This window comes from Euprymna scolopes, chromosome 9 (assembly GCF_053919585.1).
Source record: "Euprymna scolopes isolate OS-2025 chromosome 9, ASM5391958v1, whole genome shotgun sequence".
Classification (NCBI taxonomy): domain Eukaryota; kingdom Metazoa; phylum Mollusca; class Cephalopoda; order Sepiida; family Sepiolidae; genus Euprymna; species Euprymna scolopes.
Window position 1 is genome coordinate 39073780 of NC_136490.1, and position 24986 is coordinate 39098765.

The 24986-nt window shown below is 34.4% G+C and overlaps 1 protein-coding gene across 3 annotated transcripts in view; it reads right to left on the reverse strand.

Moving 5' to 3' along the window:
• LOC145284505 (polypeptide N-acetylgalactosaminyltransferase-like) overlaps positions 1–24986 on the reverse strand; it is an 848687-nt gene that overhangs the window by 266857 nt on the left and 556844 nt on the right. For all 3 annotated transcript variants that reach the window (XR_013868854.1, XM_080133386.1, XM_080133387.1), the window contains exon 4: positions 21862–21929. Coding sequence is in view for 2 of the 3 variants with exons in the window: in XM_080133386.1 (XP_079989512.1) it covers positions 21862–21929 (68 nt within the window). In the remaining variant the exon portion in view is untranslated. The remainder of the gene's footprint in view (positions 1–21861; positions 21930–24986) is intronic.

The window sequence follows — 24986 nt, forward strand, 5'->3', positions numbered from 1 at the left end:
ATCTGCGTTTCCAGTGAAAGCATCAACAATTCTCGGTAATCCATTATGGGCCGAAATAGCTTATAATTCAATAACTTGAGTTTTATTTCTTCTGCCCGTCACACCAATAATTTCCTCGGTAAGGTTAATACTCATGTCCAAACTTCCAACTTCTGTACACGTAACGCACCTTCTTTCAACTCCCAACGTACTTCTGCTAATTCAACTTATTTCTTCGAAATCCAACTTCAAAATGAACGACCCTCTAAAAAATCAACCCTCTTTTATCTCCAACCAGGAGCATCTCATTTGCATATCGAGTGGTCACATTACAGGCATATAAAGAGATAAGGCAGCCATTTTTGTTTCTTTCTTCTTCATTCATTTCATTCCACGACCGACCCGTTGAATTATGCACACGTGCTAATTAGGTAAGTCGCACGTTTCCCTACACTGACCTTCACTCCTGATCTGAAATAGAAGTCCTACATCAGATCCGTTACCAGAATCACTGGGAAAATGGTTGGATCATTCTACTGTTCCAGAAAGTATTTCACTCGCGACACTGTTCTCTATAATACGATCCAGGATGGAGTACTGCTACCACATCTGGGATGGAGTTTCTAAGAGTATCTCCTCCTTTTAGTGGGTGACGACTTTTTACAGAAGAGACATTGCGAATCTATCTGCTCTATTCTCACTTTCGTGGCAGGTACTCGACTGAGCTCCAATCCATGGTTTCCCCTAGTGAAAGGTTTGTTACAAATACTTGTTTCGCTACAACAGCAATTTCTCTGTCTGTGCCTAAAACAAAATGTAAACTTCATGAGCAGAGTTTCTTTCCTAGAACTGTCTGTTTGTGGAAGAAGATACCATGGAGCTGCTTCCCGGTTGACTATAACTTGATCCTTTTCAAGTCCAATGTAAATAAGTTTTTGTTGACCTGTCCTCTTAAGTAACTAGACCCAACCCAAGTGTCACCATCTTTACTGATCATCACTGAGTTTTCTTACCAACTACCTAACACTTATTAACTCTTATCCTTGAGTGGCCTCCCAGCCTTGATAAGTAGTGAATTTAAAGAAAAAATCTAAGATAAAGCCACAGAGTAAATGTGGTATTTTGGTTAGAGTGTATAGATTAAATTGTAGGGTAATTCCAACAGTTTTTGGCAAAATTGGATGACCATCAATCACCTCAAAAATAATTAAAAAAAACAAAAAAACACTCAGGCTCCTGCCTAAGACAAAAGATAAACTTTATGATTATTAAAAACTCTGAACCATCAAACAAAATTGCTTCAATGCAAAAATTTTATTAAGAGAGGAAAAAAGTTAAAATTTCTTTTTTTCTTTCTTTTTTAAAAGTTAAAGCATTAATTTTGGAGCATATCAAACTAAGTAGAGAATGAAAGAGTTCTTTCGCTTGTTTTTTTTTTTTTTTTTGTTCGTTTTTTTTTTTTTTTTGTTCGTTTTTTTTTTCTTGCAAGTTAAATCTGTTTCCTTTGTGCTGTTATGCCAAATGGGTGCTGCTGTTAAACACACTAGGTGTCAGAACTTTTCTGTGTGAGCATTTTTTTTTAGAGCGTGTCTGCTTTAACGGTATAAAAATTGGTATTAAAGCTCTTGGAAGCATCATTAAAAAATTTTAATTTAAAAATTTACGATTATTATTCTTGTTTTTAAAAAATTAAATTGTTGTGAATGTATAATTTTTAGCTTAAATAAAACATTTGCTATTCTTACATTGTTATATTACCCATTTCGGCTTATTTGCCTTCTCCCTTTTGTTTTACTAATAAGTCACCACTTACCAAGGCCAAAGGCCATTTGAGGATAAGAGATGAGATTGTCAGTTGGCTAACGAAAAATACTACAAGAGGATTGAATGAAGAATACTATGGGAGTATTGGAAATAGGTGCAATGAGCTAAATTTGATTACTTAAAAAGATGGCTCGATGAGTATTTGTCGATATTAGAGTTGAAGATGACCCAAATTGTAGTCAGCACGACATCCATGAGCTCAATAATGTCCTCCCCTACCTAGAATGCTTTTCATCAAGATTAATAAAATAAATATAACTATGAACTCGTTAATCAACGGGTTTTCGAAAATGTTGGAAACTGAGTGTTATGGAAGTTAATCAACTCAGAAACGGGGGAAAAATAAACGTCACTTGTAAATTAACTACCTTTAACTAGCAATTCAGCTTTCGACATTAATTAGCAACAAGCAGGGCATCGAAACAAACTCAGTGAATGTCAGTTGGCTACAAGCTGATACCCTCCTCCCTCAGTCTCCACTTTCTGTCAGAAACCCTAACTCCTGTTGCCAAAGCTACACAACATATACACAAGGTATATGACTGATATTATGCATCATTTCACAAACATAATTCCATATCTTCTCTTAAAGCTGTCCATAAAATAGCCATAACGTCAAAATGTGATGATGATGATTAAAGAAATTAAAATTATCGGGACAATGATGATGCTGTTATGTTTCACTTAACATCATGATGAATATGCCTTTGCATTGCTCAACAGACTAGCCAAGTGCAAGTTGACCACATGTTCCGAATTGACTGTTCTTGTCTAATGATTGTGATGACGCTCAAAATTACAACAATTAAGATGGTGAGGGTGATGAATACGACTATGACAACAGCATATTCTTTTCATCGTTATGACTCTCGAATATATATCCGACACAGTTAGACACACTTATTTAACCGAGAACCACATCACTCTATATAAAAGCATATAAGATATCAACAGATACACGCTCAAGAGGCAAAACAATGAAAAGAATATGCTGTTGTCCTAGCCCTAATGATGAGGGTGAAAATAATGAGGATGATAAGGCTATCGACAATATAAACCAAAAAAGGTGATAATGGATATTACATTTTTAGTATTTATTATTTCGTACTATTAATTTATCTCATTTAGGGTCAGTTCCATATTTAGAATACAGTGAACACTATTTTCATAGAAATATTAATAAACTCATCTGCTACGTGTTATTGGTTTTTCTGTTCAAAATATATATATATAATTTTTTTTTTGCATTATCCAGAAAAATATCAGCTTTATCAAAACATTTATTGATTAAGGTTTCATTCCGTGGAAATTCCACGAGTCTTGCTAGTATATAATGATGGTGATGATGAAAACGATAGTGAATGATAGCCACGTATCGATTCTAATAAAAACACAACAAATAAGACAAGGCATAAATTATCAGGTATGAGTCAGAAAGAAAGAGAAAGAAAATGTATAGATTGAGGCAAAGTGAGGAAAGGGGAGAAGAGATCCTATTTGCATTTTTTATTTTTTTCGGGATGAACCGGAAAAACTAATTAAACACACCCAAGAGATTTTAGCACCTACCCATCCCCTCCTCCCCCGACTTCGCCGGCTCATGTTCCTCTTCTTCATTGCATCAGAAATTTTTCAATAAATTATCCTCCATCATCAACCCTCTAGCCACAAAACAATCTATATACAACATAATAAATATCTTAATTCCCATAGGAGCCAACAACCAAGAACATTCCTTGAGAGCGTACTTCACTGATTTGCTATGAAAAAAAAAAAAATCCATTTCAACGGATTCAAAATTCTGATCGGCCTGTCCAGGAAAAAAAACAAAAACAAACAAACAATATACAGTTCACTGCTACTGAAAATTATAATACTGAAGAAAATGATTCATATAAATTGATAACATAAGAAAAAACATTTTTTTATGTGTTCCATCAAACCGAGTCTTCCGGTTACATAAATAAAAAGAATTAATACTAATAGCATTACTATAATAATGATACTAATAACATTGATACTACTACTAATAATAATATTAATACAGACAAAAAGCAAGCCACCATTTTGTTTTTTCTACATATATTCATTGGTAAAATGCAATCAAGTGTTCAATTTTGTTAGAGTCTAAATTATTCTTATTCTTTCAACTAAAGCCAGTGATTTAATGACACGCAGAGCATGACTCATGTCTCTGGCCAATCTTCGATAGGAGAAGCACAAAGAAAATATTGCTGCAGTTTTGAAGAACGAGTGTAAAAGGAATTTATAATTTAGGTCTTAACATGGGAATTTCCCTTGGACCCCCAAAATCAACAGAGATTAAAGCATTCCTGTAATGACCTGGTCCCCGTTGATTTGTGGTGTAGTGCTGGGTCTGTGCAGTTCTAGCAGGTCCTTTTCTCTTGGAGAATGGGGTTAGTTTATTGCTGATCGCCTGAGGCGCCCTTAACGGGGAATACCGACGAGGCTGCCCAAACGCTTTTTGAAGGTCAGACTTCCCCTCTTTGTGGGGCGCTGACTTCTCAATCTCACTTTCTGACCCTTGTGCAGTGGGAGAAAACTAAATACCCTTAACATGGGCTCATAGTTAAAGATATACGACATAATCACATTAACACACTGGTTCTCGTTAGATCACTGGAGTTAAGCAACATTGAGCCTGGTCAATGCTAGATGGGTGAGCATTTGGCAATACCAGGCGCTGTATGTAGGAGGACGTCAACTACTTCCGGCAAGAACTGTAAAAACCTAGCATCATCTTCCCTGACTGGGATAGACATACGACTGGAGACTGCTTGTGAACTTGATATTTCCATCAAACGTCCTCCTTCGGGTGAATGCGGCTGCATAGTTAAAATCAGAAAACGCCGTTTTACTATGTAAGTCAAAGGTAGTTGCAAACTTGCTTCAAAGAAAAAAAAAAAAAAAGAAAACTATTTACACTGAACAAAATAAGATTAAAAAATTTTCTTCTGACCCAAACACTTTTTACAACTGCTGAGAGAAAGAATAGGTTATTGGAAAGAAATTGCTAAAAAATCTTTTAGTGGTATAAAATTTAAAAAATGCCATGATATGTCAATACATTAAAAAAAACAAAAAAAAACTATTTCGCCAAAAATAGAAAGGAGGAATAATTGAGCATTAGATAATTATATTAGAAAAAATTAAAAATCAGAACTAAGTTACAAGAGAACATAGAACGATTGTCTCTTGGGGGAGTAAAATCCAGTTTAATATAGGAATCTATGGGGAGAGTTGTAACATATCGAGATATAGATAAGAAAAAATTTTTTTAAATGAATAGATTAGTCCAATTAACCTGGAGCAAAAAAAAAAAAAATCCAACATTTGGAACATTTTTTATTCTTTTGTTTAAGGGAGGTGGTGTTTGATCAACATTGCTGGAGAACCATGATTTAATATACAGTTTTATTTTTAAATCCCCAAAACAGTGTTTCATGGTAAACAACTGATGATCCTTAAAACCTTACGACTATTGTGAGTTCGAGAAAGCAAGTCGATTCAGTGATTCCCAGAGATTAAATGATTTGTTGACAAAATAATTTTCCAGCAAAGGACTAAAAAGATAAATTTATAAAAAAAATTTTTTATATAGTTTTCAAGGTTAAAAAAACTATATATATATATAAACTAGACTACCCGTGACCCGTCAGGTCAGTATGTTATATTAGCTATAGAATTAATGTATGAGCATGACACTTGTGACGTAAAGAAAATAGTTTTTTTGTGACATAACAGAAACATTTCTATGAAAGTATATTAAAATGAAAACAGAATATAGATAGATTTCTATGAGTCGTTCTGTTTATAATTGTTTATTTTTGAAAAAAAAACAAAAAAACTTACAGCCATTGAATTATAAGTGGTTGGCCATACTTATAGGTAAATGTGCACTGAATAGATACCATAATACTTTAAGTTAAATTCAAATTTTGATATATCTTTTAATTTAACCGTGATAAAAACAAAAACAATTGGGACGCTGAAAACGTACACAGAAAAACAATGTTTTATTGTCACGTTGATTATTTATTTGTAACGCAAAAAAAAAAAACATTTTCGGGGTTATTTATGTTGGTAGTGTAGAAGAAAATGTATGAATGTTTTTTAAGAAAGGTGTATTAAAAAATGGAGAATAAATTAAAAAAATGAAGGCGGTGGGTAAATCACCGTTGTAAAAAGCACTTATAGTTGTCAGCGGATTAAAGTAGATTTATTTGTAAAAAAATTGCGTTAAAATAACAAACGTATTACGGAAATGAGCAATGTAAAAAAAAAAAAATGCAGAAAGTATTAACAATTGTTTATTTGGATAATTTAAATGTGAAAAAACCAAAAAAAAAACAATAGGGATGCTGAAAATGTACACAGTAAAACAATACATTTTATTGTCGCATTGATTATTTGTTTATGTACGCATGCGCAACTGGAAGTCGTAAACCGGATGTTGGGTTACAACACCCGTTACAAGGTCATTTGAGTTGTATAATTATATAGATTAAATAAAAGATGAGAAATAAAAGTTACAAATAACTTTATTATATAATCAGATTAATAAGGAAAGAATGTTAGAAAAAAAAACTGTTCAGATCATAACATTTCAAAGCTAAATGCTTCTCATTGGGAGAGGAGAAGGAACCAGAATTACACAAAATGTCAAATACATAGATGGCTTAAGAACATTTAGATTGGAAATGAAGAGAGTATATATTAAGCTATATTAAAGGAGATATAAAATACAAGAATAAAAACTTTGAAATATAAAAAAAATATATTATAATATAACTAGGAAGACAGAGTTCAAAATTTCATGGCCTAAAGAGGTTTTTCTCTATTATTCTTTCCTTATAGATCTGAGGATATAAAAACGTTATTTGTAACTGTTAATCCTTGTCTTTTATTATATGTATTTAATTGCTCCTCTTAACAGTGTTGAGAATCTCTATCTTGATAAGTTCGCTTTGTTAAAGATATATTCTTTGATAACTTTATTGTATTATATGTATACACACATGAGATGAAACATGAGCCGTTCGGTCACCCATTGAGATTGGGTTAGACACTGATGAACAGTAGTAACGGTTTGGTTTTACGGCATATCAACACTTTTCGGGTTATTTAATGCCGAATCCAGTTATTTTGGAAATAGTATTAATGTTGCATTCAGTTATTTTGTAGAAGGTTTTTATTCTTCAAGCTCTTTGCTTCTTCAATCACTAGTTTGTTGTGTTTGGTTTGATTATTTTTTAGTGGATTTTATTGTTTTTGTTCCCTGCCCTGCAGAACATGAATGAATTTTGCAATGGGAGAGGGAAAAGGGTTACAGCATTAATGTTTAGTACATTTTAAGTTAGAAAAATAGTCAGAAAGTGGGGGAAATAGAAAGAGAAAGAGAAAATGGGAAGAAAGAAAAAGTGAGGAAAAAGTGGGTTGTTTTTTGTTTTTGGTTCTGCAGAACATAATTAAGTTTCGCAAAAGGAAGTAGAAAAACAAAACGCATCAATGTTAGGTGCATTTCGTCTCAGGAAGCCAATATCTTCAGACAGCCTGATCTGGTGGCACTAGAGTAGTAACGATGATAGCACTCATGTTATTACAGGTAATAATTCTACCAACTTATGTAATTGTAGAATAAAAAATAATTGAATAAATGTTTAACAGTTAATCTGAAATATTCCTACATCAGTAATGATAAATAATGAACAAAAACAATACACACGCATCAAATAATTTGGTGATGATTACAAAGTGGTAGAATAGTCAAGCAAATAAAAATCTTAATGTGCTATGAAGTAAAATTGATAAGTTTTTGAAAATATGTTAACATTCTTTTAATAAATATGTACTGTATAGAAAGAAAACATTTTTGTTCAGAGATAAAAGTATGTGATGTATTTTATGTGAACGGTGAGTTGGTTGGCTGTTTTTTGTTTTACAGAATATCAACTCAATGCAGAACCCAGTAATTTTGGAAAAACATTTTATACGTCAAGTTCTTGATATCTTCAAATATTTATTCGTAGTGTTTGGTTTGTTTTCTTTTGCAGAGAAAAATTGCTGTTTATATTTTTGACTTTGCAGAATATGATTGAGTATTGCAAAGGGAAAGAGAAAAAAAAATAACAGCATCGATGTTTTGGTGCATTTTGTTTTGTTTTCTTTTCATGAAACCAGTATTTTCAGACAGCCTAATCTCATAAAAAAAATTTCATAGCACTACATGCTCTAACAGGTTGGTTGGTTGGTTGTTTTTGTTTTACGGCATATCAACCCTTTTCGGGTTATTTAATGCCGAATCCAAAGATTTTGAAGAAAAAATTTTTTTAATAGAATATATTTGCTGTTTTCACGTCGGTTTCTATTTAACCCATAGTTGGGACCCTAACAGGTACTACCACTCTGGGTCAGAGTGGACCTGGGAGCAATGGTAATTAAAGGGTGGATCCACACTCCCCAAAGCCCACAAGCTGGGGCCTCACCACTGGATATAGTTTAAGGTCATATCCAGGACCCCCATTGAGGGACTTTTACCCTCTGCAGAGGGGCAGTTGGCGTATTCAAATGTCCTACTGACAGGGCCGCTCTAACAGGTATTACAACTTTGAGTCAAAGTAAACAATGGTAACTAAGGGGCAACTGCACATTCCCCACAGCCCCCAAAACAGGGCCTCACCACAAGATGTCTTTTATGGTCATACCCAGGACCTTTATGTAAACGGATTTCTTCTTGTAATACCATTTGCTTTGTTCACTTCCGTTTCAATTTGCTCAAGTAGTTTTAAATTTGAACTTTCTATGAAACATCAAATTATGATATTAACATACAGTAGCTTATCAGTCAAATGGAACAGAGAACAAAAAGACATATCCAAGTCAAATATACCTCTTACCTCGATACACTCGAGTGGCTAGAGTGACTAGCGTAACTTGTCGCTAAATTTTAGATAATGAATATCAGTTTTCTCTATGATTTACGCAGTGGTTCACAATCATTGTGCTATGGCACACTAATGTGCTGTGGAATGATTACTGGTGTGCTGCAAAGAGATAATGGCTGGAAGCCATTTAATTTCGTTTTGTTTACTGAAGACATTTAATTTCTTAATGAGGATACCACTCAATTCAAAATCGACAAATTTCTGGAATCTAAGCCTTTCTATGGTTTATATCAAATTGAAGTACATACAACTGCCATTGAACGCCTTCTGAATCTTTGTTATGGAACAGTATTAAATTAAGTAAAAAAAAAGCCATCAAAATCTTACTGTGATTCTCAACTTTATGTGACCTTGGATTTTCTTACTTAAACAGTATTAATAATAAAAAAACAAAAAACGTGAAAAGTTTTAGAATATTGAAGCGTTAACAGTGTCTCTCACATTCACCAACACATTGCAGCAGTAGTTAAGAATCACTAGGCACAGCTATCCCACTGACATTCGTTATTATTCTATACCAGATATTGAATGCAGGATATGTTAATTAATGTGAATAAAAATTCTTATATAATCTTTGTTTTTAATTACTTTATTGCAAGAAGGGTTTATGAGTAGAAAATATTTATTTTTGTGAGAGGCATACTGCAAAAATGTAAAAAAAACTCAATAGTGTGCCTCCATATAAAAAAAAAAAAGCTTTGAAACCGCTGGATTAATGTGTCACATTATTGTTTTGAAGAAAGTAAAGTGATAGTCGTTCAATTTGATTTTTGTTGGTAGATTTTTTTTTTTTTACATGGGAGTTACCACTTTTCAAGGCTCGAAAGCCACTCGAGGCTAAGGATTAGTTTTTAATTAACAAGCCGCATATGGCTGGTCCCCCTCTGGTGTTCTATATGAGATGACGCCACAAAAATAGTGAAGAAAAGATGAATGTTAGAATTGTGAAGGGTCAACGTTGCCTTCACATTTTCGCCAAGTTTCAGAAAAATCTAATGGATGAGGTAAAAGTTATGGGGTAAAAAGTGTAATTTTTTTGCAATTGTTGGGACATTTGTGACGCTTTTGAGCTTCTGGGAGCGTCAAATCCAAGTGAAAATGAACAAACGGTGCAGTTTCATGCCTAAGACATGTATATTTGAATTCGGCACCATGGAAAACCACTATATAAACATACATATCAAGTTTTTGAATAATATGAAAAAAGAGCTCCAAAAAGGCATGTTTTTTAGCCCTAAAAGTCCCAGAGGGATTCGAACCAGAATTTTGTCAGGGTCACCTGTACTGAATTTATATTAAGAACAATGGCCTCCACATTTTGGCCAAGTTTCAGGAAAATCTAATCGATGGATCAAACGGTATGGAGCAAAAAGTGTCATTTTGGAGCATTTTGGACCTCTTTTGAGCCCCTGGGGATGCCGAATCCCAGTGTAAATGGATAACAGTGCAGTTTCAGGCCTTAACATATGTATATTTGAGTTGACCACCGTGAAAAACCACTATATAGTCAGACATCTCAAGTTTTTGTTGAGAAATATAAAAACAGAGTCACAAAAAGTCCCCCCCCCCCGTGACACAAACCAGAATTTTGCCAGGGTCAACCATACTGAATTTATATTAAGAACAAAGGCCTCCACATTTTGGCCAAGTTTTAGAATAATCTAATGGATAGATCAAACGCTATGAGGCAAAAAGTGTCATTGTTGGCCATTTTTGACCTCTTTTGAGTCCCTGGGGATGCAACGAGAATTTTCGAAAAAAAAAAAAAAAAAAAATTTCTTTTACTGTGCACCTTTATTTAATGCAATACAATTTGTGGCAAAATTGCAGGAAAAACTAATGGACGGTTATCTGGCAATCATTTGAAATAACGGACGCACGGACACTACTGAAAACATAGGTCCCTCTCCAATAAATTGCGGAACCAAAAAATTTCAACAGCGTTTAGTAAGCTTTATTGAACCAATGATTTGGATCATGGAGTGTTTATGCTGTCGAATAAGTAAATTATTTTTTTAAACATTAAAAATTTCTGTAATTGTTATCTCTTGCACCTTTCATATATATATATATATATATATATATACACACACGTTTTATTTTTTATTACCGTATCTTTCTGTTAAGTTACATTATTGTTTCGGTTACATGGCCATTAACGCATATTTTCTCTACAACAGTATTGAGCACTTTCTTCAGTTTTTATTAATTACCATCTCCACTATATATATATATATATATATATATATATATATATATATATATATATATCCTTTTCATTTCCCGTTGCTGCTTATTTAGAATTCGATTGGATTAAAAAACAAAAATGCAGAAAAATCTTTATGATCTACACACTTGTCACAGAAGGAAGTCATATTCCAAAAATTACGTAAATTGATCAATTTTTTTTTTTTTTTTGAGAAAGAAAGAAGAACAATTCTTTATGATTTTAAGAATTGTATTCAATACATGGCTGATTTTCATCTCTACCCAAAATGTTGAATTCAGGTCCACCTATTGAGTATATTATTGAATGGCAATAAAACAAAGACTGTAGAGTATTCATAATTAAAACTTGGTGGACAAGTAAGGAATAAACTAAAATTTATTTGTACCAAATCTAGTCGCATTACAGAAAGAATTGTGAATTTTATTAACGATTCCATCGGTGGTTGGTATGAATGAGGAGGGGGCACCTCGTACAGGAATGGACATTTTGTTTAGGTAATTTAAGATAGCAGAAAACTTTGTATTTTGTTTTATTGTTTCTTTCTTTGTTTCAAACTACTTTATCAAAGACAATAAAACTATTAGACATTTAGCAAAGCATAATGCAAAAATGTTTTAGCGGAAGAAAGGGGAAAAAAATGTCAGTGGCGTCCGGTATTTCTGTGAGTCGGTACAAAAATTATAGGAATTCTCCAGAGAGAAAAGCAATAAACTTTGAAATTAAATTTTTGAAAATTTCAGATATTCCGTATGAAAAAGAATAAAAAATTGCAATTTTCACATCTGATTCCCAAATACATTAAGTCTGAAGAAATAATTATTAAACGCTTTTAATTTGTTTCGCGTGTGCAGGTATCATAGAAAAGATAGAAATATTGACAGCCTTCCGAATTTGAAATATTTGGTTGATTTATGTGATAAAAAATTTATTTCATATACACATTTCTCTATCTATCTATCTATACTTCTACAATTTTTTTTTTTTTGTGTGTGTATTGACATTCATATTAAAAGCCCCATGTTCCTATTTATTTAGTTATTTATTTTCTTCCCCACTGAGCAAATTAGGCACAAGGCCGTTTTTTAATGTGGAGAGTGGGGGGGGGCAGTTCCCCCCGAGAAGGGACTGGATAGTGACAATTGGTATGAAGGGTTTCCCCTACATTGACCAAAACTGATTGCTCAAGAGCAATAGTCTGATATGTGGGGTTGCCCACACATATTACTTTGATTGCAGCATCTGCTGGAACTTTGAAAATTTACTTAAATTTCGCCATTTTGAACTTACTAAATTTTCTGTTCAAAATAGGTCTTTTAATGTTTTTTTGTTAATTTTATAATCGCCAATTTATTAATTTACTCTTAAATCGTTTTTATCAACGGATTTTTCGGATTTCTTATTCCTCAAATAATTATTATTTTTTTCCCAACTCGGCATAACTCCAGATACCTTTTTAAAAACCAATATATTATATGTGTGTGTGTGTGTGTGTGTGTGTGTGTGTGTGTGTGTGTGTGTGTGTGTGTGTGTGTGTGTGTGTGTGTTATGGACACGTGTTTCATCATTATATGACTCCTTAGCACAGCTGAATCATCCAAAGATCAAACCCAAGACCCAAGGTAGGAAGGGGTATCATATGGGAAAGGGGAAATTATTTCCAATTAGCATTAAGGTAATACATTTCGCTCATAAAAGTAGCAAATAAATGACAACTAATATATTGTACTTTTTCTTTATTTGTCCATTCTACCTTTTTTTGGCAACTACTGGGCCAATCAGAATGAAATTCTGTATGGACCTTTGTTACAGGGTGTACTTAACTAAGTATTATGGTATCCGTTCGATGCACAATTAAGAATAAATAGGAATCATTATTCAATGCAAAAATGGGCACAAATTTAACTAGATTCAACCATCAATTTGGCATAAAGCACTCATTCTAAATCAACGGGCTATAACTTTTGCCCTCTTTTTTTTAATGAGTAAAAGAATATAATATATATATAGTGCATGTAGGATCGTTAGTTCATAAGTGTTAATGCTATGAAGCCACAGTGTTTATAAGAATATATATTGAGCACTAACACTTTTTGGCTGCATATGCGTATACATGTTTCAGTTACAACTTTTTTCTGGCCTGACTTTGAAAAAAAAAAGTCATAGCTGAAACATGTATGCACATATGTAGCCAAAAAATGTTTCTTTAAAAAAATTTGCACTTACACACACACACACACACACACACACACACACACACAGAGGATGTTTAAAAAAAATCAATGGCATAATTTCGGGATTATTATTTTTTAATGGAAATCGATCAGGACAAGGCATGAAGCCACTTGATGTAAGGAGCTGACAAGACCGAAAGATGATTATTGCAAAGGCAGAAGATGCCTATTTGCAGCAGACACCCATCTAGGTACAGCAACTGCTGACAATTTCCCTTCTCTATTCCTAAAACTAAAATATAAATTCCATAAGCAAAGTTCCTTTCCTAGTCTGTGAAACAATACTGCAGAGCTGCTTCCCAGCTGACTATAACATGGCCGTTCTCAAGTTTAATATGAACAAGTTCCTGTTAGGCCATCCTCTGAAACAAACAATACCAAAGTTTCATCATTAGTGTTGTCTCACTGGCCAACTAATGCCCATTAACCCTAATCCTCAAGTGGTCTTCATGCTTTGATAAGCGGTAACCTCCCCCTGATGAAAAAAAAAAATCAGCTATCTTTCTCTTATCCCACTATCAACTGTATTGAAGTTCATATTCAATAATTCATATTCTTCCTGGCTCGAAAGTAAGGTTGGTTGGTTGTTTTTGTTTTACGGCATATCAACCCTTTTCGGGTTATTTAATGCTGAATCCAAAGATTTTGAAGAAAAAATTTTTAATAGAATATATTTGTTGTTTTCAAGTCGGCTTTTTTTAACCCATAGTTGGAACCCTAACAGGTAATACCACTCTGGGTCAGAGTGGACCTGGGAGCAATGGCAATTAAAGGGTGGCTCCACACTCCCTAAAGCCCACAAGCTGGGGCCTTACCATTGGATATAGTTTAAGGTCATATCCAGGACCCCCATTGAGGGACTTTTACCCTCTGCAGGGGGGCAATCGATGTATTCTAATGCCCCACCGCCAGGGCCGTCGAAAGTAAGGATAATCACATAAACTGATATCACACGTCATGATGAGATCAGTCTGCCTACACAAACAAAATATTTCATGATATCAAGTTTTACAGCATATCAACCATTTTTGCATTAATGCTTAATCGAGCTGCTTTGGTGAAAGTTTTCATGCTACACATTCTTATTAACTTCAAATATTCAGGTGTAAATATTTGTTTAGGTTGATTATTTTATTGCAATTATGCAGTACAGAGATCATCTCGATTCAACACGGCCAGTGCAGAGGCAGTCTTGACTCACGGCAGCCAGTATAGTTTTACTTATACCAAAAGAAAATGAAAATTTTGTTAATATTATATTCATAAAAATATTTCGTGATAATTCTGTTAGAACTGCATGTTGGTAGTTACTACTGTGCTTGATTATAGACACAACTTTTAGGTCTTTATTTTGGAGTATAAAACTTTGAAACTTTATGAAAGCATGATGACTTAAGTTTGAAAGGATTCAAAATATTTCGTCGTTTCTTTGAAAAAAAAAAATATTAAAGTTTATTATTTAACTTCTAAACAACTTTTATTTTTAAAAGTTTTTCGCATGAAAGAAATGAGAGGGCGGGGGGGGTGGAGAAACAAGGAAAAGAGTAGCCAGGGTAGAGAAAGTGGTAGAGAAGATAGAGATGGACAGAAGAGAAACAGAACAGAGAGAATAAAGAAAACGGAAGTAAAAAGGTTCTTAACTTTTATTTCCGTTTTCTGGGAGATAGAAAGAAAGTGGCGAAGAGAGGGGGAAAAGAGAGAGGGGGAGAGGGGGAAAGAGAGAGAGGGGGGAGAGGGAAAAGAGAGAGAGGGGGAGAGTGGGAAAAGAGAGAGGGGGAGAGTGGGAAAAGAGAGAGGGGGAGAGTGGGAAACGAGGGAGGGGGAGAGAGAAAACGAGAGAGAAAACGAGAGAGAAAACGAGAGAGAAAACGAGAGAGAGAGAGAGAAAAGGAGAGAGAGAGAGAGAAAAGGAGAGAGAGAGAGAGGGAGAGAAAAGGAGAGAGAGAGAGAGGGAGAGAAAAGGAGAGAGAGAGAGAGAGAGAGAGAAAAGGAGAGAGAGAGAGAAAAGGAGAGATAGAGAGAAAAGGAGAGAGGAAAGGAGAGAGAGAGAAAAGGAGAGAGAGAGAAAAGAAGAGAGAGAGAGAGAAAAGAAGAGAGAGAGAGAGAAAAGGAGAGAGAGAGAGAGAAAAGGAGAGAGAGAGAAAATAAGAGAGAGAGAGAAAAGGAGAGAGGGAGAAAAGGAGAGAGAGAGAGAGAGAAAAGGAGAGAGAGAAAGAAAAGGAGAGAGAGAGAAAAGGAGAGAGAGAGAAAAGGAGAGAGAGAGAGAGAGAAAAGAGAAAAGGAGAGAGAGAGAGAAAAGGAGAGTGAGAGAGAGAGAAAAGGGGAGAGAGAGAGAGAGAAAAGGAGAGAGAGAGAGAGAAAAGGAGAGAGAGAGAGAGAAAAGGAGAGAGAGAGAGAGAGAAAAGGAGAGAGAGAGAGAGAGAAAAGGAGAGAGAGAGAGAGAGAGAAAAGGAGGGAGAGAGAGAGAGAGAGAAAAGGAGAGAGAGAGAGAGAGAAAAGGAGAGAGAGAGAGAGAGAGAAAAGGAGAGAGAGAGAGAGAGAAAAGGAGAGAGAGAGAGAGAGAGAGAGAAAAGGAGAGAGAGAGAGAGAGAGAAAAGGAGAGAGAGAGAGAGAAAAGGAGAGAGAGAGAGAGAGAAAAGGAGAGAGAGAGAGAGAGAGAAAAGGAGAGAGAGAGAGAGAGAAAAGGAGAGAGAGAGAGAGAGAGAAAAGGAGAGAGAGAGAGAGAGAGAGAAAAGGAGAGAGAGAGAGAGAAAAGGAGAGAGAGAGAGAGAGAGAAAAATAGAGAGAGAGAGAGAGAAAATGAGAGAGAGAGAGAGAAAAGGAGAGAGAGAGAGAGAAAAGGAGAGAGAGAGAGAGAGAAAAGGAGAGAGAGAGAGAGAAAAGGAGAGAGAGAGAGAGAAAAGGAGAGAGAGAGAGAGAAAAGGAGAGAGAGAGAGAGAAAAGGAGAGAGAGAGAGAGAAAAGGAGAGAGAGAGAGAGAAAAGGAGAGAGAGAGAAAAGGAGAGAGAGAGAGAAAAGGAGAGAGAGAGAGAAAAGGAGAGAGAGAGAGAAAAGGAGAGAGAGAGAGAAAAGGAGAGAGAGAGAGAAAAGGAGAGAGAGAGAGAAAAGGAGAGAGAGAGAGAAAAGGAGAGAGAGAGAAAAGGAGAGAGAGAGAAAAGGAGAGAGAGAAAAGGAGAGAGAGAGAAAAGGAGAGAGAGTGAGAGAAAAGGAGAGAGAGTGAGAGAAAAGGAGAGAGAGAGATAGAAAAGGAGAGAGAGAGAGAGAAAAGGAGAGAGAGAGAGAGAAAAGGAGAGAGAGAGAGAGAAAAGGAGAGAGAGAGAGAGAGAAAAGGAGAGAGAGAGAGAGAGAAAAGGAGAGAGAGAGAAAAGGAGAGAGAGAGAAAAGGAGAGAGAGAGAAAAGGAGAGAGAGAGAAAAGGAGAGAGAGAGAAGGAGAGAGAGAGAAGGAGAGAGAGAGAGAAAAGGAGAGAGAGAGAGAAAAGGAGAGAGAGAGAGAGAAAGGAGAGAGAGAGAGAAAAGGAGAGAGAGAGAGAGAAAAGGAGAGAGAGAGAGAGAAAAGGAGAGAGAGAGAGAGAAAGGAGAGAGAGAGAGAGAAAAGGAGAGAGAGAGAGAAAAGGAGAGAGAGAGAGAGAAAAGGAGAGAGAGAGAGAGAGAAAAGGAGAGAGAGAGAGAGAAAAGGAGAGAGAGAGAGAGAAAAGGAGAGAGAGAGAGAGAGAGAGAGAGAGAAAAGGAGAGAGAGAGAGAAAAGGAGAGAGAGAGAGAAAAGGAGAGAGAGAGAGAAAAGGAGAGAGAGAGAAAAGGAGAGAGAGAGAGAGAAAAGGAGAGAGAGAGAGAGAGAGAAAAGGAGAGAGAGAGAGAGAGAGAAAAGGAGAGAGAGAGAGAGAGAAAAGGAGAGAGAGAGAGAGAGAAAAGGAGAGAGAGAGAAAAGGAGAAGAGAGAGAAAAGGAGAAGAGAGAAAAAGAGAGAAGAGAGAAAAAGAGAAGAGAGAAAAAGAGAAGAGAGAAAAAGAGAAGAGAGAAAAAGAGAAGAGAGAGAAAAAGAGAAGAGAGAGAAAAAGAGAAGAGAGAGAGAGCGAGAGAGAGCGAGAGAGAGAGAGAGCGAGAGAGAGAGAGAGAGAGAGCGAGAGAGAGAGAGAGAGAGAGAGAGAGCGAGAGCGAGAGAAAGAAAAAAGTAGGAGAAAGAAAACTTGAAAAAGAAAACAGGAAAAGAAAAAAGACGAAAAGAAAAGAAAAAAGGAAAAGAAAAAAAGAAAAAATATAGAGGAGAGGGAGAGAAAAAAGAGGAGGAAGGAGAGAAAGAGAGTGAGAGGAGAAAATGTGAGACAGAAGAAGGAAGGAGAAAAAAACTATAGAAAAGGTGGATGCAAAGTTTTCTTGTAAAGAATCATAACACATTGTTAAATGTACAACTGCACATTTGCAACTATATATCACATTGTACATGCGGTACAAATAAATGTATCACTTTCCGGAGCCATTATCCGTTTCAAACACACGTAGTATCACATCGCATATTACCCCTTAATTGAATAATCCATCTATCAAAATATATCACACTCAACTGCTTAAAAAATGTCAATAAACCATAATTATCTTTGACAAGAACGTGCCTTATTTGTTCAGCTTGTTTCCTAATGGAGGCCGCCAAGCAAATTGATTCCTTTAGCACAACCAGCGTCTTCTTCATCCATTCAAGCTTTCTTTATATGTGGTATGTATTAAGGCCTAAATAAATATTCTATTTGTTTTATTTAGCTGTGTCTACATCTTTAAGTAATTTCTTACAAGTGTTATAGCTCCTTTGATGCAAACCTTAATATGTTTAAAATATTTAAAAAAATAAAATCATAGCTTTTCATATTTCAACAAAAGTCCTCAATGATGTTTTTTTTTTGTTTTTTTTTTAAATCAAGGCTAGAAGTAACTCGAGGATCAGGGTTAATAAGTTGAACAGATTGTAAACTTTAAGTCTAGACTTATGTGGATAGCTTTATTTAAATATGCTGCAATATTTTTGATACAATGAGAAGGGTATAATCACTGCAAATTGGAAGGTTCTATTTATAGGCACTGGCGATAGGAACTGACGAATCAAATGGAGCCACGAGAAGGATCTTTTGCTCTTTGCCTGCAAAATTATAAAGTCCAGGACCTGTACAGAACAGCTACCCACTGAAAATTCTTCATATCCAATACTTGTGCAGAATAGCTACCCATTGGAAACTTTTCTGAAATTAAACATGGTTTTCAATTCAAGAAAATATGAATGATCCGCAAGGACCTCTGCCATGCAAATGCAAGTTGAATGCTTAGTGTGGGTGATGCTAAAAATAAAAAAATACAATAAAGCATTACTTAAGCCTTCTACCCGTTCTTGTTATATCGTGTTATTGGCAATATAATACTGTTACAATTCATTAAAAAATATACTGCTAATAAGAAACATTTTAAAATGATCACCTAAAAATAAAAGCCAGGAAAAGGGAGACTTATTTTAAATTGAAGAATATAATAGGAGTTGTCTACTTTCAGTTTAAAAATGTGCAAATGAATAAAAATAAATGATCAGCTTTTTATTTTTTTTTTTTTTTCAGAGAATGTAAAATTTTCTTTATTCACCACACAAATATTTTTTTTTTGTTTTTTTAACAGGTGAAAAAATTTGTTGGTACTGATTCCGAACCTGACCCATTATTGCATCTGCATTTTTCGGCAATTTCAATTAAATCGATCCATTGTAACAAGAACATTTTGTTTTAAAATCCTCTTCCCCCTCAAAGATTATTTTTTATCTTTTCTAAGAAAAAAAAAATCACTTTTCTGATATATATTCTTTTTTTTTTAAAAACAATTGTTTTCGATCATAATTGTTTCCATGAAAAAACAATTGTTTTGGTCATTTTAAAAAAAATTGTTTTATTGAAACTTTTTTTGCAAAGAAAAAATGTTCTTGAATATTTTCAATTAAAAAAAAAGAAAAGATTTTCGTTCATAGCTGTGTCTATGTTCTTTTTCTTTTTTTTTTAAATATTTCTATAAAACATTTGCTGTAAAATATATATATATATATATTTTAATTGTATTCAATTAAACTTACGATACATCTTATTTTATTGTTTAAGTTTTGTTTTCAGCATTTTAAATTTATCGTCTTACATTGTATCGGCTTCTTCCAGTAAATTTTCCGGCTCCTTATCGTAAACTGCCGGACAGGTTCTGGATCAGCATCAAATTAATGAAAATTAAAAGAATCCAGGGCAACGTCGGATAGGGACAGCTAGTTGTTAATAAAGGTATGTCATTTTTTTGTAACGATATGCAACTTTATTAGTTTATTTAAAGAGATTTAAAAATAAAAATATCTTTAAAAGGATACTAAATGCTATAAATATTTGTGATCCCCACACATTTAGCATAGTAAAACAAAACAGACATATTGTTGCTGCATGTGATCCTGCTAATTGATGGGGTTTGTTTCGTTTTTCATCTAGAGACAACAGAGATATTTTTATTTGTGGGAAAGTCATGGCTTCATTGACGCATATTTTTTTTTTATATCTTCATTCAAATATTCATTATCTCGTTTTCTCACAGAACAAAAGATTTACTCACATCGAATGTGCATGGCATATTCCAAGCACAAACGTGTGGTAAAGAAAAATTCAACTCTGCAATCATCAGTCAAAGTGACCACCGAGACAATTTTGGAATTTGTTTTTAATTAAAAATGATTTTATTTTTCCTAAACTGTGGAACTCTCTTCCGTTTACCTGCTTTCCAGCTGACTACAATATGGCCGTTTTCAAGTCCAATGTAAACAAGTTCTTGATGAGCTGTTCCCCTTAAGTAATCCAATTCACCAAATTTACACTTCTAACGATTACTATGATATTGCTCTTTTGACCAATGTACACTCTTTAACCCTTATCCTCTAGTGGCCTCTGGGCCTTAAGTGGTGATTCCCTTGTAAAAAAAAAATTGAAGAAATATTTAAAGATATTAATAACATGGTAGAAAGAACCCACCAGTGGCGAGGAAGGCTCTTCTACATAAAAACCACACCTGGGACTACAGAGTGAATCAAGTGTCATCTACCACAATTTCACCTACAGTGGTACAAGAACATTCAACTGTATTCCAGCCGCAATAAGAAATATAAGGAGAGTGTCCCCTGACACTTTCAAAGAAACAACTGGACATCTGGCTGGAAAAGATATCTGACCAGCCACCAACACCAGGCTACCCTAATCCCAACCTCAATCGTCTAGTGGACTGGACCTCTGTATGAAGTGAACAGCCTGTGCGCAGTGGAGCTCCAGCTCAGCTGTGTCAATAACAGACGGAATAACAAACTTCAACTACATTCCGGAATCTTTGAGATGATGTATGATTTTGATTATTCAGACTGCTAACCTCACCTTGAATGTTATCCTGACAACTTTTCAGCTGATGCAATTACCAACCTTTTTTTCTTCAAACTCCAGAATCGGCAAAGAATTTTGAACGGAACCTTTATTTACTCCATGGGGATAGATTGTTCCTGTTGTGTCACCCATGATCAGGTAAAAGTCACTCGTAAACAAAATCTTTTATTAGAGAAACAACTGCACCACACAACGTGTCCTTAATGGCATGCTTTAAAAGTTCTCAGACAAGTTAGAATATTAAATAAACCTGTTAGGCCAAGTAGTCCAAGAAGGTTTGCAGAGTCCGAAAGTATTTCACTTGGACCTGATTAACAGATGTTCCCGAATTATTTTAGATGAGGATTGATAATTTATATTATTTGTACCGTACTTTGGGGTAATTGCACCAAGTCTGGGAGTAATTGCACCAAGCCTGGGAGTAATTGCACCAAGTCTGGGAGTAATTGCACCAAGCCTGGGAGTAATTGCACCAAGTCTGGGAGTAATTGCACCAAGCCTGGGAGTAATTGCACCAAGTCTGGGAGTAATTGCACCAAGCCTGGGAGTAATTGCACCAAGTCTGGGAGTAATTGCACCAAGTCTGGGAGTAATTGCACCAAGCCTGGGAGTAATTGCACCAAGCCTGGGAGTAATTGCACCAAGTCGGGGAGTAATTGCGCCAGCTAGAGAAAAGTGCTCTTTTGGCAATCACACATATAAAGAGCATTTTTTTTTTTAGTTATCGCAATTACCCCCAGATTTGGCGCAATTACGCCAAAGTATGGTATTATTCGGACTACTGTTCTCATCTTTAGTGATATTCTCACAACGTTTCAGCCAATGTAACTTCTGATCTTCAGGTGTATCTTGTCAAACTCTGGAATCTTTCTGTCAAACTTGGAATCTGCACGGAATTTAAAACAGAACCCTTTATTAAATGCATGAGGGTAGCATGCTCTTGTTCCGTCAGCCATGACTAGGTAGAAGTTTTAATTAATATACAATATTATGAAGTAACATAAATAAATTGTGCATATATGTTTTTTTCATTATTTACTTCAACAGTACTCAATACGTGAGTAGAGCTTAAGTGTGTTTTTTTTTTCTTTATTAGAGTGGGTACCTATATTTAATAAAAGCATTTCTCAAAATTAGATAATTGTTGTACATACAAAAGAAAGCAAAGATAAGCAAAAATAAAAAATAAATAAAAATAAAAGCAAAACTCACGATCGTCACTAAAATCGTCTACTAAGATTATCTCTTTGATCAGTTCTTCTCTGCTTTTTCGGAAAACACTGAAAAGAAAATGAAAAAACAAAGTATATCGTGTGTGTATGTATAATATATATATACACATATGTATAAGTGTATGTATATATGTATGTCTGTGTGTGTATATATATATATATGCGTGTGTATGTGTATATGTGTACATATATGTGTGTGCGTGTAAATGAATGAGTTGCCATGAAGAACATCAAAAGAGATAATGTTACCAAATCAGACAAAGAATCTAAAAAACAAAAGGTATGCTTTGAATGTTGTCCAATAAAGAAACAATCAACAGATGAGAGAAGATTAACAAGTAGGTAGACAAGCAGGAAGCACTCTCCTCGTTTCTAGACCATATTTTGCCATCAATATTCTGTGTACACTTCAGTTGTAGAAAGCCAAATAAATTTAACTCCTTTAAGTATTGGAGGATTTCTTTCTTTCTTTCTTTCATATCATAGTTGGATGATGTATGATCAAAGCAAACATGCAGATATGTTGTATTAAGGATGGTGATAGCAGATATGCCATGTCAGGGGGGGGGGGAGGTGTGTGTATATATATATATATATATATATATATATATATTAGTGATGTGACGATTCCAATATTTTTCTCGATTCCGATACAATTATTGATTCTGTTCTAAATTTTCGATTTTTTTTTTAAAGTCTTAATTTTTAGCTATAAAGTTGTTTTTTTTTTTTTTTTTATCACGGTAAAAACACATTAAAATGTGCATATATTTCCGCAAACGTAAAAATAAAAACAAAAACAAAAAAAAACGACAACAAATAAAACACATATGTGAATCGTACTAAGAATGATACTGAATGTATTGAATCTTTATTGTAATTTTGATCAAAATCATTAATATGATTTCCATTCTAGAAAATGCATAAAATTTAAAACGTGGGAGGGGTGGGGAGTCTTAAGAAATTTAAATTCAGGAAATCTTGCTTAATTGGCGTCTAATAACCAAGGATTAAATTCAATACAAATCAAATCTGAAATATTTGAATTTTCAAATGCGAGGCTGTATCCATAAAAAGCATTTAAAATTTCACAAAAATTGGAAATATTTTTACAACTTTTTATATAAAATTAAATATGGGTCACATTTGCACTCCTTATGATCAGCAGCGGTCTTAGAAAATTCATAAGATAGGTTCATTAATTTACGAGTGATTTATTTATATATATATATATATATATATATATATATATATATATATATATATTTAAATATGTATGAATAAAAAAAATCAATACGAAAACTATAAATGTTTATATCTTTTCTGTATTTATTTCCTATGTGTTGACGTGTAGGAATACAAAACGTCTTTTGAAAAAAAAAAACAAGAATGTTTCCTTCAAAAGCACATTATTTTCGACCGATCCTTCGATCTCCCTCAGTGTGAATGATAGAAAACATGAGTGTATGGGCAGGGTTAGCAGCAGGAGGGGCACGGGTATAGCCATCAAGGTCAAGATCTGTTTGAATATGACCCTTCCGACATTTTTGACTTGGAATGGTCAGCAACTTGCGTGGCCTCTATTCAAAACTAAGTCTTTCATAAAACTTTGAATTGGACACCCATGCATCCCACGAACATACTCGCACATGTGAAAATACATGCATATACACTCGCGCACTACCACATACGCTTCTTCACGTATCCATACATACACAGGATAGGCACACACACGTTTATATACAATTGGAGATTGATGAGCAGATGTAAGTGATAAGCTAAGTGGATGCTAAGTAGAATCTTTTTACCAAAAGCTTGGACTTATAGATTTATTATGGTTTTAGGTTTTAGATGGGGTCAAAGGCACGTTGTTGTCTGGATTGTCTACATGCACGCACACACCTACCCACACGTTTATTTATTTTTTTAAAATGCTACTGTAGATTTCGTTAATATTGATATATACAAACATATGTTAAAAAATAAATAAAATAAAATAACTAAATAAACGGGGAATATTCTTTTTATGTTGATCATCATTTACTTAATTTCTTCCTATTTTTGTTCAAACATTAAAATATTCGGATTGTTCTTTTTCTTTCTTCTCCCACATACATGCACACTTCTATATACACATATATACTCATACATACATGATGATTGCAACGTCTTGTCAGACGAGTGCCACTCCCTCAGACATTTAAAATCCATGAGCCCAAATGCCTGAGGGAGTATCTATACAAAGATGATGTTACAGAGTCTTAGCTTTGTACGACAGCTAAGTCTCTCTCTCGGTTCAAAATGTTGAGATCCAGCAACAAGCAAGAGCAAGATAGCCAGCAACAAATTAAACTGCAAACCAGCTTAATGCGGGTACTGATCTCCCACTTTACGGTTTTTTTAAATCAGAGATTTGCTTCTCCTAGAAAGGTTGCTTTCACCACGGCTTACGGGAGCCCTGTCCACCCCAACATTGGATACATACATACATACATACATACATACATACATACATACATACATTAAGTGGCAGATATAGGGTGAAAGCATTGTTTATAAATTAGAAGCCATCACAAAATTGGAAGCTCGATATGCCGGTTAGATAAATCAGAGGTTAATAACATTTAATGTTGGAAATGAAGCTGAAAGATGTATTGCACTGCTTAAACGAAGAGTTGAATAATAGTAAAAACAACAGCAACAGCAATAATATATATATTAGTGATAATAATAATAATAATAATGATAATAATAATAATAATAATAATACTTATAATAATGATGCTAATAATAATGATAATAATAGTAATAATAGTAGTAATAATAGTACTACTACTAATAATAATAAAAATAATATTGATATTAATAACTATTATGATAATAATAAGAAACTCAATCCTGTATATCTTCATAGATGGGTACTATAATATATAGGGTTTGTGAGAAGGAATGGGGGTGGCGCAACCATGTCTACACCTGTGCATTGGTGTGCGCATGTATGCGTGCTCGGAAAATGGGATTAAATATATGTCAAAAATTAAAATATGTGGAAGCTAAAAACCTAAAATAAAATGAAGTAAAAGGCCTTACGGAAACAAAAACTAG